The sequence below is a fragment of the Lissotriton helveticus genome, chromosome 5_1, assembly GCF_964261635.1.
Source record: "Lissotriton helveticus chromosome 5_1, aLisHel1.1, whole genome shotgun sequence".
Taxonomy (NCBI): Eukaryota; Metazoa; Chordata; class Amphibia; order Caudata; family Salamandridae; genus Lissotriton; species Lissotriton helveticus.
Window position 1 is genome coordinate 1164286046 of NC_136065.1, and position 20744 is coordinate 1164306789.

Genomic DNA, 20744 nt, shown 5'->3' on the forward strand with positions numbered 1-20744 from the left:
CCCAAAGGACCCTACGATCAGCCCAGCTTTCCTACGCTGTGGTCCCCCGCACCAGAAAGACCAGATCGGGAGGCCGCTCCTTCTCCTTCCTCGGCCAAGGCATGGAACGCCCTTCCGCTCCACCTCAGACAGACAACATCGCTCCCCATCTTCGCAAGAAACCTCAAAACCTGGCTCTTCGACAGACCCCCTCCTTGATGGAATGGAACCTGCACCCCCCCCCAAATCCCCCCCCCACCCCTAGCGCCTTGAGACCCTTACGGGTGAGTAGTCGCGCTTTAACAAACTCCTGATTGATTGATTGATTGACTCAAAGACTGTACCCTCGTCATTGTACATCAAATCCTTTGCCACTGCGCTCCCCTGTGGCCATTTGACCCAAACCTGTACCAAATACAGAGTCTCTCAGTAAACAGAGGAGGGCTGCTAGAGCATGCACAGGTAAGCTCTATCGTGCATGCTCCAGCAGCCCCCTTTTGTGATTACTGGCCCTCTTGCAATATACTAGTACGAGGACATTGACTGAAAAGGTACGCGGGCCGCCAAGGAACTAGGTCTGCAGGGCCGCTGGCGGCCTGCGGGTCGTACTATGAGGACCAGGGACCTAGATAGACTGCTGGTCTCTTCCCAGGTTGAGGGAATGGGCCCGTACAGTTTTGGATCACAAAGCTCTAATGCTGGTCGTTTTATGGAGGTAAACAGTATGCCAAGTCCCACATAGAGACTCCAACCCAAATTAATGCATGACCATGTGTTCAAGGATACCCTTACTGACACGATTAGAGAGTATTTTCAGCACAATGTCCACATCGGGCATGCACATACGGTCTGGGAGACATTCAAGGCTGTTATCTGGGGTTGTAACTTGGGGCAACAAGTGGGAACCCATAGGACCCAGACAGAGCTCACTCAGCTGGAAGACCTGCTTTGTGACCTTAAGGGCCGCGTTTAGCGGACCCGATTCTGTGAGCAGACGTATTGGAGAGCCAGAATAGAAAGGCGATGACCAGTGTAAGTCGATTCTCTTATAAAGAATATGTAATTAGGTCATATGTTGAGGAGGGCAGAGCAGGCAGGCTTCTGGCTTAGTTGTTTAACGTGGGATGCTGTGTAGCCGGGGTGCACGCCCTGAGAGAATCCTGGGGGATTTGCACTGCTCCCAGCTAAAAATGCATTAAATCTTTGTACAACACTACACTGAGCTATATACCTGGGGACATTGGCCTGATTAAGCTGCAAAAAAACAGTTCCTGGACAGGGCATCTTTGCCCACTGTTACTGTCGGCTTCAGGCATGAGTTGGGGCAACTGATCACTGAACAAGAAATTGGAGAGTTTTACCTGGCATATGCCCCTCTACTTTCTCCTCAGCTGTCCGAGGTTTATAGGGTGGCACGTTACCACCTTCCTCCAGGGAGGTCTTGTTGCTCTCCCTCCCTAAACCAGGCATTTTTTTTATTTTTTTTATTTATACAGCGCACTGTTACCCGTAGGTGTCCTGGCGCTAAGTAATGCTCCAAAGCCAGACCATATAGGGATTAGAGAGTAAACAGCCAGGTCTTAAGGCCTCTCCTAAAGGCCAACAAATCCGTCACTTTTCTGAGAGCCAGGGGCAAGGTGTTCCAGGCTTTGGCTGCTCCCAGCACAAAGCTTCTGCCCCCCCCACCACCCCCACCGTGCTTTCCTAATTCGCGGTACCGCAATCAGTCCTGCATCAGAGGATCTAAGGTGTCTTGCAGGATGATACCAACGAAAATACAGCTGGAGAAAAGGCGGGCATAGACCTAGCAAGGCCTTAAATACCAAGCAAAGAGCTTTAAACGAGATCCGTTTTCGCACCGGGAGCCAATGAAGTTTAGCTAGCTCCTGAATAACAGAGGCGTACTTAGGAGTCCCAGTAATAAGGCGCGCTGTGGCATTTTGCAGAACCTGCATTTTGTTCAAAATGCCCTGTTGTGCGTTAAGGAACAAGCTGTTACAATAGTCCAGGCGCGGTAGAACCAGCGAGGTGACACCTGTTTTCTTACAGCTTTCTGGAAGGAAGGGGAGGATCTTACGGATTGTCTTGAGCAGGAAAAAGATGGAGGAGGACAACGCGTTGACCTGGGGTCCAAAGCTGGAAGCATGGACCCAAAGGACACCTCCTTTTAGCGCCCACTATCAATGCTGAACCTCGACTACAAAATACTAAGAAAAATATTAGCTCACTGATTACTGCCCCAATTACAACATATTATCCATCACGATCAGAATGGATTATACACCAACATTACAAATCTCTAAAGGTCTGCCGCCTCTTTTGCGTTCCTCCAGGAGACAGATTTTCAGGGGGAGGTTGTACTGTCCATTGACCTTCGTAAGGTCTTTGACAGCATTCATTGGCCCTACATGCATGCTGTGATGCAACGGATGAACCTAATATCAGGGTGGGACAAAGAGATACAGAATTCATGTGTCAAGACATATGACAGAGTCATAGTGGGGCACAATATATTGGAGGCCTTAGAGATACGAACAGGAACCCATGAGAGGTGCCCCTTATCCCCCTTGCTATTTGCACTGGCCATCAAGCCTTTCACTGGTATTATTCAGAGTGAGGGCCATGGGAAGGGAATTTCCCTATATGGCAGAGAACATTTCATCTCTCTTTCTGCAGATGAAATGCTCCTATTCCTGAAGGAGGCAGACACAGGGGTGACCTGGAGCATAAGATTGTATAGGGAGGTGACAAACTGGGAGAAGACCTGTATCCCACCGATGGTCGCCACACAGAACATCAGATGGGAATGACAGGCGTTTCAATCTTTGGATGTCAAAGTATACCACCAGGACAAAGTCACCCAGGAGGGCAATTTGGATAAAGTGCTGTACTCCTTGAGGTTCAGCGTTGCTTTCTGTCGCATACTGCAACTCACAATGAGGGCACGTACTGCGCTCACAAAAATGAAGTGCTGCCACAAGTACTCTACCTGTTTGTGAATCTCCCCATTTGGATCCCCCGGGTCTGGTTCCAGCCCCTAAGCACACTTATGAGGGATTTGAACTGGGATGGGGGCTGTCATTGGGTCTTACTGTGGGTTATGTAGTGCACCACCATTGATGGCGGTCTTGGCATTGTAAACTTTGAGTTACACCACGTAGAGGCTCAAATTCAGTGGCTGGCTCACTGGGGTGTAGGGCATTAGACCGACGAACTGGGAATCTAAAGGGGACCTAGTAGCTACCCCCAAACAGCAAGCAATTGGTGGAAATTCCTCAAATGGATCCACCGTTGCCAACCGTACTCACCAGCTTTGCCACTGGTGGCCCCCCCTCAAGGGGAGGATTGTTCACTGCATGCAGGGTGTCCACATGGAGAGAGGAAGAATTGCTCACAGCGAAAGACGGTTATGAGGAAGAAAAACTGAAACTGTTTGAGACGCTCACTACCAAAGGGGACTGCCAAACTCTCAGTTCCTGGTATATGCAGCAGTGGTTCATGGCCTGTAGTCACTGTGGCGCACAGGCCGAGTGGAGCAGCTGACAAACAAAGTACTGCAGATCTTTTTCACATTCGGGCATGGTCACAAATGAGTCTCCTGGCTTTACAAGACAGCCCTAAATATGACCAAAGTTGACTTAGCACGGTAGTGGTATGAATGTGGGATGGGTCGAGAGAGCAATACAATGAGTGGGGCAGGGTTCTAGAGCACACACATTAAGGCCCCCATTATGATCCGCCCGCCACCCTAGCAGTGCTAGGACTGGCTGCCAGGAGTGCTGCGGTCCCGCAATGCAGATTAGGTTGCGACCGCCGACCTGGCGGTCGCATCCCGCATATTCAACATTGTGGAGGGAGGTGTTGTGAGCAGCACCCGCCACAATATTGAAAATGCATGTAGTGAATTGGCATGCACAACCAGGGGCGTAACACATGCCCACGCATCCCCCGCAGTGCGGGGCGGCCCTCAAGCTCAAGGGGGCCCCCTCAGCACTGCACTTCGGCCTGAGAGCTCCTAATAGAGTCCGGAGGGGGCCCCTCCATGTACCTGGCAGGGGGGCCCCCTCAATTATCGTTACGCCACTGTGCACAACGTGACAGGCACCGCACAGTGCCTGCCACCTTGTGGATGCCAATTTTGTGGGGTACTACAAGTACCCCCCAAGTGAAGCCCCACAGGCCCCTGAAGCAAAATCCGCATGCCTTTCCATGGTGAGTCTCCACCATGGAAATGAATTAAAAATGCCGCATACTAATATGGATGGCGGTGCCTGGAAGGCACCCCCACCATATTATGGGCCTTTTCCACCCGGTAGACAATCGTGACAATTGCCTACCGGTGGAAAAGCGGGAGACGGTCTTTCTGTCCGCCGCAGTACCCCCGCCATGCTAATGTGGCGGGGGGGGGGGTAAATGGTCGTCCGGAGGGGTGTTTTGGCGGGGGGATCACCACCACCGGTCGGGCGACGGCAATCCGCCTGCAATGCTAATGGGCCCCTAAGTGTACTGAAACACTAGATTCCGCTACACTCAGTTCAACTACCAACACATGTCCTATCTCACACCACACAAGCTAAACAAAATACATGGGAGGGGTGATAAAACGTGTCCCAAATGTAAGGTTGATTCTGACTTTTTACTCATGATCTGGGCCTGTCCCCAAATTGTTCAATTCTGGAAAGAGGTGATGGGTGAGTTGCAGCTAACTCTCCACCACACTGATCTCCTAAAGATGGAAATATGTTTAAGCTTACATCTGATTCCACGGTCATTAAGGGTCACAATAAAGTTCCTGAACCTAGCCCTGGTGCTAGCTAAGAAAGTGACAGCAATCCACTGGAGATCACCTGCGGGCCCACCACACTGTAGCTGGAAAAATGAGGCTGAACACTGGGCGCTGGCAGAAGCAAAATCCCTTAGGGACGAAGAACACAGGATTCTGTGTACCCACCCAATAGCGGAAGATTGGGAGGTGGTACTGGAGACCTTCCTGTGGCTTGGGGGAGTTTGAACCCACGCCAATAATATGAATGTGATCAGCATGGGTACCACAGGGCAACATTAGTAGGTGTGAGACTAGCAGCACAGGTGTGGATCTGGGTGCAGAGTGTATTTTTCAATTTGAGAATGAGTAAATTTCCGGGTAACTGTCACTACATGTCTGTTGAACTGTTCTTTGTGCTGAACCTTGTGACATTGTGGATACGGGAGGTCGAAAACTTAGTAGGTGAACGGATATGCAGTAGCAAGCCTTCTTTGAGCATATTACATGCTGTAGAATTCCTCCCATATTGTGTACCACATGTGATGCTAAATAAATATGTAACAACATAGGTGGGCACATGCCCATGGTTCTAAAGTTTGAAAAACCAATAAAAAATGGTTTATAAAAAAGGTGAGTATCTCGAAACAGACCTGCTTAGTTTCACCCACACAAATTTATTGAATGTCTTCATACAGGCAAAAATGAAGTCACATGGTTAAGACTGAAACTACAAATCACTAGAGCTACGACAGGTGTCCCTGGTTCCCATGCAAAAATAGTTGAATGATATACAGGAGTGGTTTCTCTGCTAGGTAACAGGATTCTAACCTTCTTGCTTACTATTGCCAAGGTGAAAACGAGGCTACGACTTTCTCCGAGAAGAAGGCCAACACATATTGGTATAACATAGAAATACATTAAAACAGTTATAAAAGCAGTTTAAAACAACAAGGCTGATATGAAAAGCAGCAGTCTATGGGGGGTCATTACGATGTTGGGCGGATTGCCTCCGCCAGGCTGGCGGTAGCCACCGCCGGCCTGGCGGAGGCAATCCGCCCGACACTGTTCCCCAAATTCCCCCCCGCCATATTAGTATGGCGGGGGGACCGCGGCGGATGGAAAGACCGTCTGCCGCTATTCCTCCCCGGTCGCCTTGCGACCGCGGTGGAAAGGGTATAATATGGTGGCGGTGTCCAATGGACACCGGCAGCCATATTATGATGCGTGCAAATAGGTGCCTTTCCGCGGCGGCGATGCCGCCACGGAAAGGCAGGCGGTCTTTGCTTTGGGGGCCCCCCTGATGAAGGCCGAGGTGGGGGTGCACAGGGGGGGTACCTATGGTACCCCCCCTTAATTTGCATGTACAAAGCGGCAGGCACCGCGCGGTGCCTGCCGCTTTGTATATGCAAATGCGTAAATGCAATTTTTGCATTGTGGCGGGCGGTGCAAAGTGCACCGCCCGCCACAATGCTAAAAATGAAGGATGTGCCCGCCACTGTGGCGGGCACATCCTAATTCCCCCAACGGGACCTCCGCCCTTATGGGGGGCGGTCCAGCATATCCTAATGAGGCCCTAAATGTAAACCGATGCATATGCTTACAGTCCTTGGTGTTGGAGTGCTTGAACTGGAACAAGTAGTGTGGTTTTACAGAAATTCTAGAAAGGGACTGTGGATTTACCAACTCAAACTGTAGAATCAGTCTGGGGTATATCTTCTTTCCAGTGGCCTTCCAGGCTATTCTCCAGATAAAGCTTTTATATCCAGACTCGCTTCTCACCACAAGTAGCAGTGGGACTTTCACCATCCTGGATCACCCACAACAGAGCGAGGCACAAAAGAGGTGTGAGCTTTCAGCGTCTGGCTGCCATGCCACCTGAAACAGTCATAGTGGAAAGACATAAGGGTAGGCCTCACCTAGAGACTGACACACAATGCATGATATAATCCACTCTTGCCCTCACCGTCTCCCAGATAGCAGGTTTCAGTTAGACTAATCAGAAGCTCCTTGCTAACCAAGGGGCTCATATGCTCACTCCAGTATCTGGGTTACTTTCCTCTAGCTAGAGGAATGCAAGCAAAACACGTTTACTGTCTGGGAGCACAGCCTTCTCTCTCCATGCTGACCTACTCTTAGCCAAGGGTATCCATATTTGATCCCACTGGCCTCCATTACTCTGATTCACTCACACCATGCATGTGTTAAACTGGCTTCTATCAGAAACATTGTTGACACATTCTCTGGATGTCAGTGCAAGGGTCTGAGCTTGCTTATAGTAGTGGAACTTACACAGGTGGATCAGTAGATCACAACCTGAGTAAGTCAGATAAAAAGGTTTGGTCACACTCTTATTCCTCATAAGCACGGCATGCTGCCACCACCACTCTGTGCCCTATATTCATGACTGACATGGCAATTCACTGTCAGTACATAGGGCACTTTTTGTGTGCCCCTTCAGGTCACAGTACAGTTCCAGGACCTTTATTAGCCAATGACAGGTTTAGGCCTCTGCCAACATGCTTAGATTAGCGTGCTGAAAGAGCAAAAATAAAACATCAGGATACCAGATATACATGTAGTTGTGGACTTAGGGCAGGGGAATGCATCCATATATCATGCAGAGGCTATTCCTGTCCCAACAATTATATAGAGTAGACTATGGCTCAATTAGAAGGACTAAGGGCCCAATTACGAGTTTGGCGGTTTCGTGGACGTACCTCTGCGGCAGCGGTCCCAAGGACACTGCCAAGCCACCGGTAACCCGCCAGCTGTATTTGGATGTTCCCAATGTGCTGGGGGTGTGGCAGCAGCGGTCACATGATGGAGGGAGACAATCACGTGTAGTAGCCCATAGTTTTTACCGCAGTGTCAATGCATATCTATGTATTTTAATGTGCATAGGTAGAAAATATACACAACTGCAGCCTGTTACTCCGTAGTGGCGGGGTGAGAAATCCTGGCGGTGGTGGCGGCAACCAGGTGTGGGATCTCCAACATCGAAATATAGCTGGCAGACCGCCAGGCCAGCAGGTGGGGACTCTGGTGCTGCAGCGACGGCAATACAGAGACCACCAAAGTCATATTCAGGCCCTTCATTATGTTTCTGTGCATAACATATTACATAACTTATCCAGGCAACAATTAGCTCAGACAAGCAGACCATATTTAGAAACATACACATTAATTAATAAAATGTAATATGTGTTCATAGTAACAACACATCTAAATCCATGGTTAAGCATGGAACGAAGTGCTAATTACTCAAGTTGTCAAACATGTTATAGAATTGCTTTCAGAGGGACACAAAATAATACAAGCAAGTATTGCTAAAAAAAACTGGTCCGGTGATAGATGACACAGAAATCAATAGTGGTCAATCAAAAGTCCCAATGATATCCCCCTCAGTCTTCTTGCAAATTCTAACGTTTCAGCACAGAGAATAATCAGAACAAATTATTCTATCAAATATGTGTGAATGTACATGGCCCAAAAGGCCACCTAGCTGCAACGGAATGAAGTAGAGAGGATCAGAGAAATTAATAGGGAGAGACACCATCACCACTGCGAGCTAGTTATGCCAAGGATGCGCACAGTGTGTTGTCGAACAGGGCAAGTGTCCAAGATGCCAGCATTAAACATTAATGTGATCTTGTTGTCCTGTGTGCACAAAATAAGCAAAACAAGTTATTTTAGATACAAATTCTTGGGATTTCTCAATGAAATAAGCTTAGAAGTAGGTTGAGCAAACCGCTTTTATCCTGCATGACAAACACATTTATAAATAACAGAAATAGACCACTCCCTGCACACAGTGTCTACTGCTGCACAGGAGGTGAAGGTGCTCATTGTGGTCTCAGTGATGTCGCAATTTTGGATTTTAGCTTAAAAAATAATTCACAGCAGGTGTGAAAGGACAAAGGCTGACACAGCTTCCCCAGAAATGTTACCTCCCAAAGCAACTGCCCCAGTAAAAGAACCTACTCAAGTAGTTGGAGGAAGGTTTCTGCCGCCATTCTTTGAAAAAAAATAATGACTAATTGTTTATGCTTTGCTATTCTGAAACAGCCAAAAGCTGGTAGTTGAAAAAAAAATAACTCATGTAAAATTGTCAGTATTTCATGGCAAGAGCGTAGCCTGGCTTAAAGATTCTGGTCAGTCTGGTAAAATAACAGCAAGGTGGCAATCCTACTTGGAGGTTAAATCTTCCAAACGGGTGACACCCTTTGCAACCAGTGGGGCATTTTCACGAGCCCCCCTGCACTACCGTGCGGTGCAAATCACAAATCACACTATGCATGGCTTTGAAGGCCTCATATATATGGAGTAAGGCAAGGCAGTGCAAATCGCAGTGTTGCCTTACTCTCCACCCTGGAGACATTCCATGGGCGTTGCGTTGGGTTTTCCCACGCAAAACCCATGAATTTTGACATTTCCCCAGAGTTACAAGAGCATGTAAACCTGGGGAAGCTCCAAAACCTTATGCCTCCAGAGGTGAGGCGCAACGAGGAGAAATAATGAGGCATAACAAGGAGAAATAACTATTTCTCCAAGTTTTTTCCTCTTTCCATGTGTGCTTAATTTTGCAGCACACATAGAAAGTAGAAAACGCCTTTTAGGATTATTTCTGTGCTGGAAGGTGCTCCTTCCTGCACAAAAACAATCCTGCCGACATCACAGCCACCCTTGCACCATGGTGGAAGGGTGCCTGCCTGCCTTGGTGCTGGGCTACCGAATTGCTGCAAGTGCAGGGGGAAGTGGACAGGAATGCACCATGTTGCATAAATGCAGTGCATTCCTGCCATTTCACTTTACTGTAGGGCAGCACAGCAAGGTGACTTGCTGCCCTACGCTAAAACCCTATAAATCAAGGCCATTGTATCTATGCCCAGGTCATGCATATTGAGCTAAACCTTCAATACTCAATATTCTTTGGAGTAAAGTATATTACATAAAACCAAATAAATCATTGAAAGCAACGTTGTTAAAAGTAATGAAAGCTTCCTTCCCTCGTAGCAAACTAATATTTGTCAATAGAAAACCTTCAGAGTTCCCCAAAACACAAGTAAAATAATGTTATGGGTCAATATAAAATCAAACAAATACTGAAATTCACCATTTATGGCATAAAATCTTAACTCCTGTCCCCACCATGATCTACTGATAATCACACACATCGCATACCCAATGACATCTCATATGGCCCAATAATGAGATCGCGCATGACATAACCAATTGCACTAATGACTACATTGATTCAACACGGTCAATGTGTGATGCAAAGCTTGCAAAAGAGAAGACGACACAAGAAGTGGCCGAATACTGCACTCTAAAGCACCAAGTAAATGAACATGGCCCTACACTATCATCCTTTCTTTTTCTGTATCCCTTTCGTACATTAACATGTAAGCTTTTTAAAAAAAAATGTGTACACCCAATGAATAGCAAGGTAAAGAGTGCTAAAAAACGAGACGGAAACGAGAAGGAAAAACAACCATTTCATAAATTTGAGTATCAATCCGGCATACATCCAACGTGGGCCTTGGTTGAGACACATTTTCACAGTGATACAGACACATTTTCATGGATAGCTCTGATTAGGTATCTGTTTCCCTGTCTCAGAAATGCTGATCTGCATACGTACAACAGATTGTTGACATTTGATGGTGGAACAAGTTTGAGGTAATTTTCCTCACAATAATTGACTCTCGGTGTTCAACCAACATCCAGGGGCGGCTCCTCCTCAATGTTGGAGGAGCGTCGTACCACTGGCTCAGAGCCAGCAGCAGTATCGTTTTATTTTGAAGCCGTTGGCTCAGCCAGGGTGTGCAGGGAGGGGCATTGGAGGGGGAGGAGGAGTGCTACGTGCAATCCGTAAGTGCTCATGTGTGTTTGGCCAGCTGTCTCAGGCTGACCAAAACACACATGCGTACTTAGGTTTCTCTAACCGGCTTGATTGAACAGCCGGGTTAGAGAAACCCCACAGACACCCTGACCTGAGTGGAGCGTCTTTCTAGCCCGCTCAGGCCAATCACTGTGCTGCTCTGCAGCACAGGAATTAGACAGGGAGTCTCAGTGTCTGCTGGGACAAGGAAGTCCCAGCACCAAGACGTGACGAGGGAGGTGGCCGGCAGCAAGTAAGTTTAACTTTAAAACATGTTTTTATTATTATTATGGACCCCTTCCACACTCCCTCCCACATTCCCCCCCCGCTGCACCAGTTTTTGTATGTGGTGGCCGCCACTGCTAACATCTGCCTCAGATCATGGACTGTGACTCTATCTCAGACGCCACATTCTGGTTATTGCGTCTGGTGAAGCTAATATATAGGAGTTCAGCCACTGACTGGGAATACTTCACTAACATGCCACAGTCCATGCTAAAAAATATTTTCAAATGCTCGGTCAAGTACGAGAACCTTAAGCCTTTTGGCTGTTCACAGAATATCATTACAAAGGCAGGACAAGGCCAACTTCAAAAGGTCTTATTGATTTCACAGGCATTTAAATTTTAAAAAGTGCAGCTCCACTAGCAGATACCTTTTGAGATACACCTGCTTAGACACAGATACCATTGGAACCAGCTGAATGTGAGTTGAATAATCTATCAGCCTGATTCATGTACGGGCCGTTTTGCGTGTCCCTAATAGCGAGTAATAGCGACTCGCTATTGAGGAAACGCAAAACGGCATTCATGTACTTTTCGGGGAAAAAATAGCGACTCGCACGCGGGCGCTAAATCCGTTAGCGACCAACTAAAAACGCAGAAAAATCGCTATTCCCGGCTACCTGCGTCGGGATAGCGACTCGCAATCCCGTGCGATCGGGAATGCGACTCGCAATCCCGTGCGATCGGGAATGCGACTCGCATTCTCGCGCGATTGGGAAAACGGGAAGTCGCTTTCCGAGCACAGCGATGACATCACAACCAGGAAGCAGGCAGTTCCCACCCCCAAACACCACAGCGAGGCAAACCTCCGAGGGAGCAAGTCGGAAAGCAGACGCTAAACCAGCGATAGCGACTTCTCTACCGACTGAAATAGCGACATATCTGCTGCCATGTCTGAGGAACCTGTCCCTGGCCCCAGCAACAGCGCAGGACGAAAGCGAAAGCTCAAGTTCTCAGAGCAGGAGCTCGAGAACCTCATTGAAGGGGTGGTGGCCAACCATGACCGGCTCTTTGGGACCAACTCCAGAAAGGTCCCAGAGCAAGACAAGCGGAGGATCTGGCTGGGTATAGCCGCCAGCGTGAACTCGGTGGGTGTGGCCGATAGGTCATTGGAGGAGCTAAAGAAGCGCTGGTATGACCTCCGAGGTCGTGCCAAGGAGAGGGTGGCGGAGCGCCTTGGAGAGGCATCGGGCACTGGAGGTGGCGGACCGACAGTCCCACCCAACACACCCTTGGAGGACCAGGTCGAGGACACCCTTGAGAGGGAGGCGTGCGTTGGCGTGACCCCTCTGGACTCCTCCCGCCCCACCCAAGACACCCAAGGTAAGTGGCATGCGACTGCGACCCTGTCCCCTATGACCGTCCCTGACCAAATAGGCTCACTTATTGGCCCTTAGTCATGCCTTTGTTGCGCATCAGGGAATGCCCTGAAGCATTGTGGGAGATGTAGTATGTCCACAATGTAGTAGTACCCCAATGCAGCCAGACAGGTCCCAAAGTACGCAAATCCACAGCCATCCAGGGAATGTCACCCAGCATGCATGTAACAACAGCACGTCTGACAGTCACATGCAACTAATGAGTATCCACTTACCCTCACAGGTGGCGCAGACAGCAGTGACAGCGAGAGGCTGCTGATAGATGAGGAGGCCCAGGAGGAGGAATCACAACCAGAAACCCAGGCACCAGCCCCTGCCGCTGCAACAACACCAGCAGCCAGGCCCCCCACCGTTGTGGCCCCTGCATCTAGCATCCCACCCGCAGCCAAGGCCAGGCCCCCCACCGTTGCTGCATCTGGATCTGCCGCCCCACCCGCAGCCAAGGCCAGGCCCCCCACCGTTGCTGCATCTGGATCTGCCGCCCCACCCGCAGCCAAGGCCAGGCCCCCCACCGTTGCTGCATCTGGATCTGCCGCCCCACCCGCAGCCAGAGCCAGGCACCCCACCAATGTGCCCCCAGTCCCTGCCGCACCAGCAACGCCTGCTGCAACACCACCTGCAGCTGGTGCCAATAGATCTGGGCCTGCGACAGCGGCAACACCGCGGGCAATCAGCAGGAGGGGCAATGGACATCGCTATGCCTACATGAGCGTTGAGAGACGCATGCTCCGTATCCACCAGCGCCAGTCACAGCAGCAAGGTGCCATCCAGCTCCAGCTGCACAAAATTGGGCGCAATGTGGCGGGAGTTGGAGAGCGCATGGACCGCATGACGGCGGCCATGGGCCGCATGACTGCAGCCATGGAGGAGAACACTGCTGCGCTGCTCAAGCACCGCAGTGTAGCGAGCCGGCGCCACCACCAGCTGATGAGCCGGCTGTCGGCCTATAGCAGGTCGAATTATGTGGCAGCAAATGCCACCACCCAGTTGTCGCGGCGCTCTCTCACCCAGCAGCACCAACTAGTGCAGTGCTGTGAGGACATCACCAGGGTCCTGGAGCACCTAACCACCACGGTGACGGCACTACACACACCTGCGCTACCGGCCACTGTAGGGGGCGACGATGCCAGTGAGGGTGCCTCCAGCGTGAGCAGCCAATCGGCCACACTGGTCCCGCCACCTAGGCGCAGCACCAGGGCAACGCCTGGTACAGGTGCCCAGGAAGAGGAAGAGCCTCAGAGGCGCTTGGGCATTACGCGCAGGAAGCGCCATTGACACTGTCTGCATAACACTGGCACAGGCTGACGCTAAGCCTGCCAAGTACATGCACACTGCAGTATGACGCAATACTGGTATTTGTAAATAGTTGGACTGATTACCTTTTTGTTGTGAATGAAACAAATATATTTATTTTGCTGCACACATTAGCCTTGTGTAATCATTACATTTTGCATGCAATTGTGATATGTGGGGTGGGGGAAGAGGGTGGGCTAGAAATTGTTCACTGTGATGTGGTTGCGACGTCTGTGGCCTTCAGCTGGGTTCTCCCCGCGTGCATGGTGCACATGTGCTGGTGGCCGGTCGTCCCCTTCAGATTCACTGCCTGAGATGTCAACAGGTATCCGGCGCTTGGTTGCAATGTTATGGAGCATTGCACAGACAGCCACAATGCGGCAGAACGCAGCAGGACTGTAATACATGGCCCCACCTGTCTTGTGCAGTATACGGAACCTGCTCTTGAGCAGGCCAAATGTCCTTGCTATACAGTTCCTTGTCCGGATGTGCGCAACATTGTAGCGCCGTTGCTGAGGTGTGGCAGGGTTGAGGTAAGGGGTCAGGAGGTATTCCCGTAGGGCGTAGCCACTGTCACCTGAATGAGAGGAGCAGATGTTGATTGCCTGTGCAGCGCAGTGACTTCATTGCAATGTGACATTGTCGACAAAGTGTACTTACCAAGTCGGTGTCCTTCCCCAAACTCTCCTCTGAGCAGTCGTGTGTGGAGTCCACTGTGCCTGAAGATAAAGGAATCATGGGTACTCCCTGGGTACTGTGCGACAATGTCAGTGATGATGGTCTTGGCATTGCAGACCATCTGTATGTTGAGGGAGTGGTAGGACTTCCGGTTGCGGTACATATACTCCGTGGCAGCTGGTGGGCAGATGGCGACGTGGGTACAGTCGATGCAGCCGAGGACATGGGGAAAATGGGCTACATTGTAAAATTGTAGTTTTGTCAGGTCCAATTCCTGTTGGCTCGTGGGAAATGTGATGTGGCGGTGGAGCTGGGTGAGCATGGCGTCAACAAAAGTGTGGAGGCAGCGTGACATGGTGGGCTGGGATATCCCCCCAGCAGCCGCTACTATGCCCTGGAAACTGCCGGAGGCCAGGAGGTGCAGGCTGCACAATACCTGCACATGTGTAGGCACAGAATTGTTTCGCCTTGTTGGGTGCTGCATGAGGGGGTCAAGTTCTTGTATCAGCCAGGTGATCATTTCCCCATTCAGCCTGTATTTGGCATAAATCTGTTCTCTGGTTTGGCCCAGCAAGGTGACCCGCTGCCGGTAAATCCTTTCCTGCCTCATGCGTCTCCTCCGTGCTGCTCGCTGTAGCCTTCGCCGCCTCACCACCATGTACATTCCTGGCATTGTGGAACGCCTAATGCTGCTGCTGAATGTCCTTATGTGTGATTGGTCAGGCCTGGACCTGTTGGTGATTGGCCAACTGTTTTTCAAATTTTACTTAATCATGGCTTTTATGGTTACCACCTGCTTTGAGTTGTCCTTAATTTGCGCCGCGCAAAAAATGCGATTTTGGGGTTTTCCGCTATTGTTTATTTTTCATGAATGCCGATTGAGAATAAATTGCGTTTATTTATTTATTTATTTATTTATAATTACATTTGTTGAGCGCGCAGCTACCCGGAGGTTTCCCGGCGCTAGAGCAAACTGAACGGTGAAAGGGAGGGAGGATCATAAGATCATAAATTAGTTGTTAAAAAGCCAAGTTTTTATTCCCTTACGGAATTTCAGAAAGCACAATTCAGTGCGCAGAGATTGAGGAAGAGAATTCCATAAGGATGGGGCCAGCAGGGAAAACGAGCGTCCTCCCATCTTGGCTCTGTTGATGCGCGGAATCTTAAATTTATTCTGCGTCGAAGACCTAAGTGTGCGGGGGGGGATGTATTGCTGCACCAGAGCAGAGAGATAGCAAGGGGCTCTACCAGTCATAATTTTGTGCATGTAGCAGAGTACTTTGAAGTTAACTCTGCTTTCAATCCGCAACCAGTGCAGATTCCGCATATGGTGCGCGACCGAGGATCTGGCGTTTCGCTATTCATTTCGCAGATTCCGTGGTTGGTCGCTATTTCCGTATCGCTAATGCGCGACTACCGGGACTCTGCGACTATTATAGCGTAATCGCTATTCTGTGTTTGCGAAATCGCTATTTTGTACTTGAATGCCGATTCCGTGTTTTGCACCCGCAATTGCATTTTCGCAGCCATTGCGGGCGCAATTTCGCTTCATGAATCAGGCTGTAAGTTTCGGGCGGCTGAAATAAGAAAAGTCTAATACTTGCTGAACCAAGCTTTTGGTTGCTTTTCTTATAGTGGCTAGTGATTGTTTCGAAGAAAATGGCTCTCGATACAGAGGCAGGGTGAGCTGGACTGAGAGAAATCGCACCTGCCTTCCCTGGGACTCCTACCTGCTGGTTAAAGAGGATATCAGTGCCCTTAAGCCTGGGATGGAAGAGCATGGCATTGGAGAACACAATTATTGCAGGTACTTTAGCACGCTTCTGCTCTGCATCAGCAAACAATGCAGTTACCTTATACTGTTGGCAAGTTATGCAGTTGATGACTACACAGCATTTCTTGGTATTGTTGGTGTACAATGGCCTTCAAAAGTGATAAAAATGTAGACACATAATTTGGTTGTTTACAGCTTCTGACAGATGGGTGCCAGAACGAAAAGCAATTTACACACCTAACTTCATTCTTGGTGTGCAATGGCACGATTTGCTGGTGCAAGTTCACATCTGAAATAGACGAAATGTACATTTATACTCACAAATATATTTACTTACAGGTAGTGTTACACCTATAATGGTCGTATGGCATGTGAAGTTACATACACTTAAAGGTGGTGAGTGGATGTTTAGGAGTGGTAATGTGTTGCAAATTACGTGAACACACACAAACATATGATCTTGTTAGTATTCATAAACATTTGCAAAACACGTTTCCACCTTGGAAACAAATCCATAAAATGTGTATATTTTGTTCAAACTGCGTCTTGTAGATTCATAGGGGCATATTATCAAGCCCAATTTCGCCACCTTAGCGGTTGTTTTCGGCCAAAAAGCGAAGATTTAAATATCGCTCCATTATCAAGGACACGCTATCGCGTGTTTCCTTGGGTTAGCAGACGTCTTTTCTCCACTTTGCATGTCAGCGATATATATATAGCTAATGACATGCAAAGTAGGCGTTCCGAACTTAAACTCCATTGAAACAGTCGCAAACACAATTTCCCTCTATTATCAATGCCCGCGATAAGAAAAGTCACGCTAACCGTGCTTATTGCTGGAATCTAACACCAGTAAAAAACTTGTCTTAACCATCTTGTCAATGGGGGGGTCGATTGTTAGGTTAAGTACACACTTGCCTATTAGCAAGCTTTTCATTGGCGCAATTGATTTATCGCTGGAATTTACACGTTATTGCTGGTTTTACACCCTATTGCTGGATTTCCTATCGCCTTTACAATACGTGTTGATAATACCGCACTATCCAGGCGAGGAAATCCAGCGATAGCCGGCGATAAAAAAAATAGCACTAAGCACGCTTTGCGATAATCATCGCAAATCGTTGATAATATGCCCCATAATCTTTTTTCAGAGTTAGGCTCCAATATATTTGGGAATCAAAATGATTCATGTTTGTCTGATTTCTTTCCATTTTTACATAGTCCAAACCAATTTCTTTTGCCAACGACTCTGGATAAAGAACATTTTAATCACGATTAGAAAACATAGGGTATTGGGTACCTAAACATTCTATATTGTTTTCCCTTCTTTTTTTTTTCTTTCTTCCCCTCAAAAAATATAAAATTAGTTTGATTATCAGCTTTAGGGATATGACTTATTGTGCACCAGCTTTGCATTTATAATTTCTGCTCAAGTTGATTTTTATTTTGCAAACATTTACATGTCTCATCTTTATATACATTTTAATATATTGCTTTGTTTCACTCTGCAATTTCCTTAATACAGCATTTTTTTGTGTGTTCAAAACTTTTATTATAGTTTAATAAAGAATTTTAAACTCAAAAATGAAAATACAGGGTGATCTTAAAATCTCACAATAACCTAAAATAAGGGAACATCACGTATAGAAATAGACAAAGAGTCTAGCCTTAGATTCTGCTGGAGCAAGCAATACCAGTCAGTTTTCAGTATTATAGGAATCTCAAGTGTTATTGGCCGACCCAAACGCAAGCTACCGGGGCACGCTATAAGCCTATTAGAACATTCTGCCCCATCAGGGTGCAATTCCTATTTTGAAAAGAAAGCCTTCAGGAAGACAAAGGAAGTTTAAACCCCCCAGGGTTCTGAAGTTTTTGAGATGTTCTTTCACAGCTGCCGGGAAGAGGTGTGGCACTGCGGCTAGGACGACTAACTCCGGAATCTGGGGGATCACGGTTTGATCCCTGGCACCGGCGGCAGATTAGCCCAGCACCATGTGACTCTGGGCAATAGCTTGCTTAATCTTCCCGACGGCCCCCAGCGCCTAGAGACCCTTATGGGTGATTGTGCGCTTTACAAATGTGGATTATTATATTTGACCATTAATGCGGCATCCAGAGCCACAGCAATCATTCTCAAATATATATTGCCTTTGGTTCTCCCTCGGCTCTGTCAAACTGTTTTTCTTCAATTTGACAGAGGGAGACACCGGGCTCCTGCCATGGTGGTGGCAAAGTACCATTTCTTTATGGGAGTGATCTATAAAGAGAAGAAGCCTTTGTATCTGTGTCACTTGAGTGAGGTCTACCTGTCCACTCATGTCAAGGTTTGCTGCTGTTTACCTAACTTGCCCTTGCTCTACATTGGGTTAGTATGTAGCAATGTGCAGCACTCATGTGATTGCATGTGCATGCTGCAATGAATGTGTGTCTGAGTACGATACAGTACAAAGAGCCGTGTAGGTTCCATATTGGAAGCACAGGGCCTCAGACAGGCATGTGAAGGTGAGGAAGCCTTCCCAGAACGATTTGTGGATGGCCTGCTCTGCTGAGAGCTGGGGTGGGACACACACTGCAGGAAGGGAGAACCAGGCTCTCTTGTGCAGTACAAAAGGGTTCTTTTGATTATGTAAAGGTCACTGGTCAGTGGAGCCTGGGCACATCTCTGGAAGGAAATGGGTATGATAAGGGAATGTTAGAACTGGGTGTCTCTAGTTGGCTGAGGTAGGTACCTTAGGCCAAATAGGGACCCTTGCTTCTAAGTCAGGGAAAGGAAGGACACCTTCTCAGATAGCCCCCGCTCACTCCCTCGGTAGCTTGGCACGAGCAGCCAGGCTTATCTCCAAGACAAATGTGTAAAGTATTTGCAACCCCACTCTCAATAACCCAATGATGACACCACAAATGGACTCCATACGAGTTTCATAAAAAACAAGTGTGTGTTTATATAAAAAGATATACAATGAGACCACACAATAAAAATCCAACATGTGCGTATTGGTAATATTTCACCTGGCCGATTATTAGGCCAGCAAGGCCTTGTAGGTCTTGCAGTATTAATGAGCAATTCTAGATGATCCAATGCAGTCCTGATGCAATGCTATGCCGTTCATAATGCAAGAATCAGGCACTTCGTGATGTAAAAAGAATGCAGTTCGTTATGCACCAATCAGGCAGTTCGTTATGCAAAAATAATACAATTCCTAATGCAACAATCAGGCAGTTCGTAATGCCAAAATAATGTACTCCGGCACTGATCACGGTGCTCTGGATGGTCTCTATGCTAGTCCTGCTGATTCGCGGTCAGCTACTGCCAAAATATGCCCCCAACACGGGTATGGTGTCAAACAAAGTGTAGCTCCACACTCCGACCCAGGTACTACCACTCCTCGGCAAGTACGGGCCGCAATACGGACTTCGGCGGAGGCTCGCGCTGCAAAGTGAGGAAAGGCCGAGAGCGTTTCTCTCATAGCCCGCACCCCACCCCAGGCGCGACACACGCACGCTTGCTGTCGGTTACCTGGGGGGTATGATCCCACTCTACTCTCCTCACGACTCGGGCCTCCGATGTGACTTTGTGGATCTTGGGCAGTGGAACACGGGCCCTCCCCTAAGGGGATGATTCAAGGTCCCTCCAGCAAAGGTAAGCTCAGGCTGGAGGCACAGCTTCTCTGGGGATGCCGGTCCGGGCCGATGGCAATGACGAAGGTATCAGGCTGCAACAGGGCACACGCACAGAGCGTTGCTGAGACTCACTTAAGCTCCGGATGCCTACGATCACAGGGAAATCCTCATGAAGGTTTCAGGCTGCACGAAGCACACGCACACAGCGTTGCTGAGACTCACTTGGACTCCGGGTGCACATGATCATGGGGCAGTTCTTACGAAGCACACGCACACAGATTTGATGAGACACCTCTGGAAACTTTTATGTTCCTGAGTTTCCACAACAGGAAGCCAGCTCTCCTCTGGCCCTTGGGGACAAGTTTCTTCAGGACACAGCACACAGCAAAGTCCTTTCAAGCAGGGGGACACAGCACACAGCAAAGTCCCTTTGCCTCTCTTTGGTTAAATCAGCAAACTGCAGGCCAGCTCCAGAACACACAGCAAGGGTCAGTGCTTTCCTTCAGTCTCTTCAGCTTTTTCTTCCATAGCAGAGGGTCCGCTTCACCACAAAGTAGTTTCAATCCTTTTCAGTCTTGATCAGTCCAAAGTCCAGGGGTTTCAGCTCTCATAGTTATACCCCTAAATGTCTTTGAAGTATTTATGTTCAGGAGGGCACTGAACACTGTCTAAACCAGTTCTGGGTGTCTCCCTGCCAGTGACAGCTTCTTCCTTCGATAGTGGGGGTCTGGATCTTGAATCACTCAGCAGGAGATGGTGCCTTTGTTGTTTGGTGGCAGCCCTGGCCTCTTCACCTCCAGGGGCTACTCCACCCCCTACACTCCAGATGCAGGTCAGCCTGTTGCTGTTTCACCTTCTTCCCTGGGTCAAGACATTCCCCAGAGCCTATCACATTCAAAACCAGACAGTCAATACACAACCAGGCAGAGACACACAGACATGTTAGAACACAAAAACCCTGCAACTGGTTTCTAAACACATATGCAAAAACCACCTTCACAAAAAGATGTGTTATTAAATTGTGAGTTCAGGCATATTAAACTTCACCTCTCCATCTTAAGCCTATGGGAGCTAGGCTGGAAACATATTA

At 48.5% G+C, this 20744-nt stretch overlaps 1 protein-coding gene across 1 annotated transcript in view; it reads left to right on the forward strand.

The window, feature by feature from the left end:
- The window catches only part of HABP2 (hyaluronan binding protein 2), a 291624-nt gene that overhangs the window by 150199 nt on the left and 120681 nt on the right, over nt 1–20744 (forward strand). Inside the window, exon 6 of the mRNA XM_078643840.1 lies at nt 15895–16066. Within this exon, the coding sequence (XP_078499966.1) occupies nt 15895–16066 (172 nt within the window). The remainder of the gene's footprint in view (nt 1–15894; nt 16067–20744) is intronic.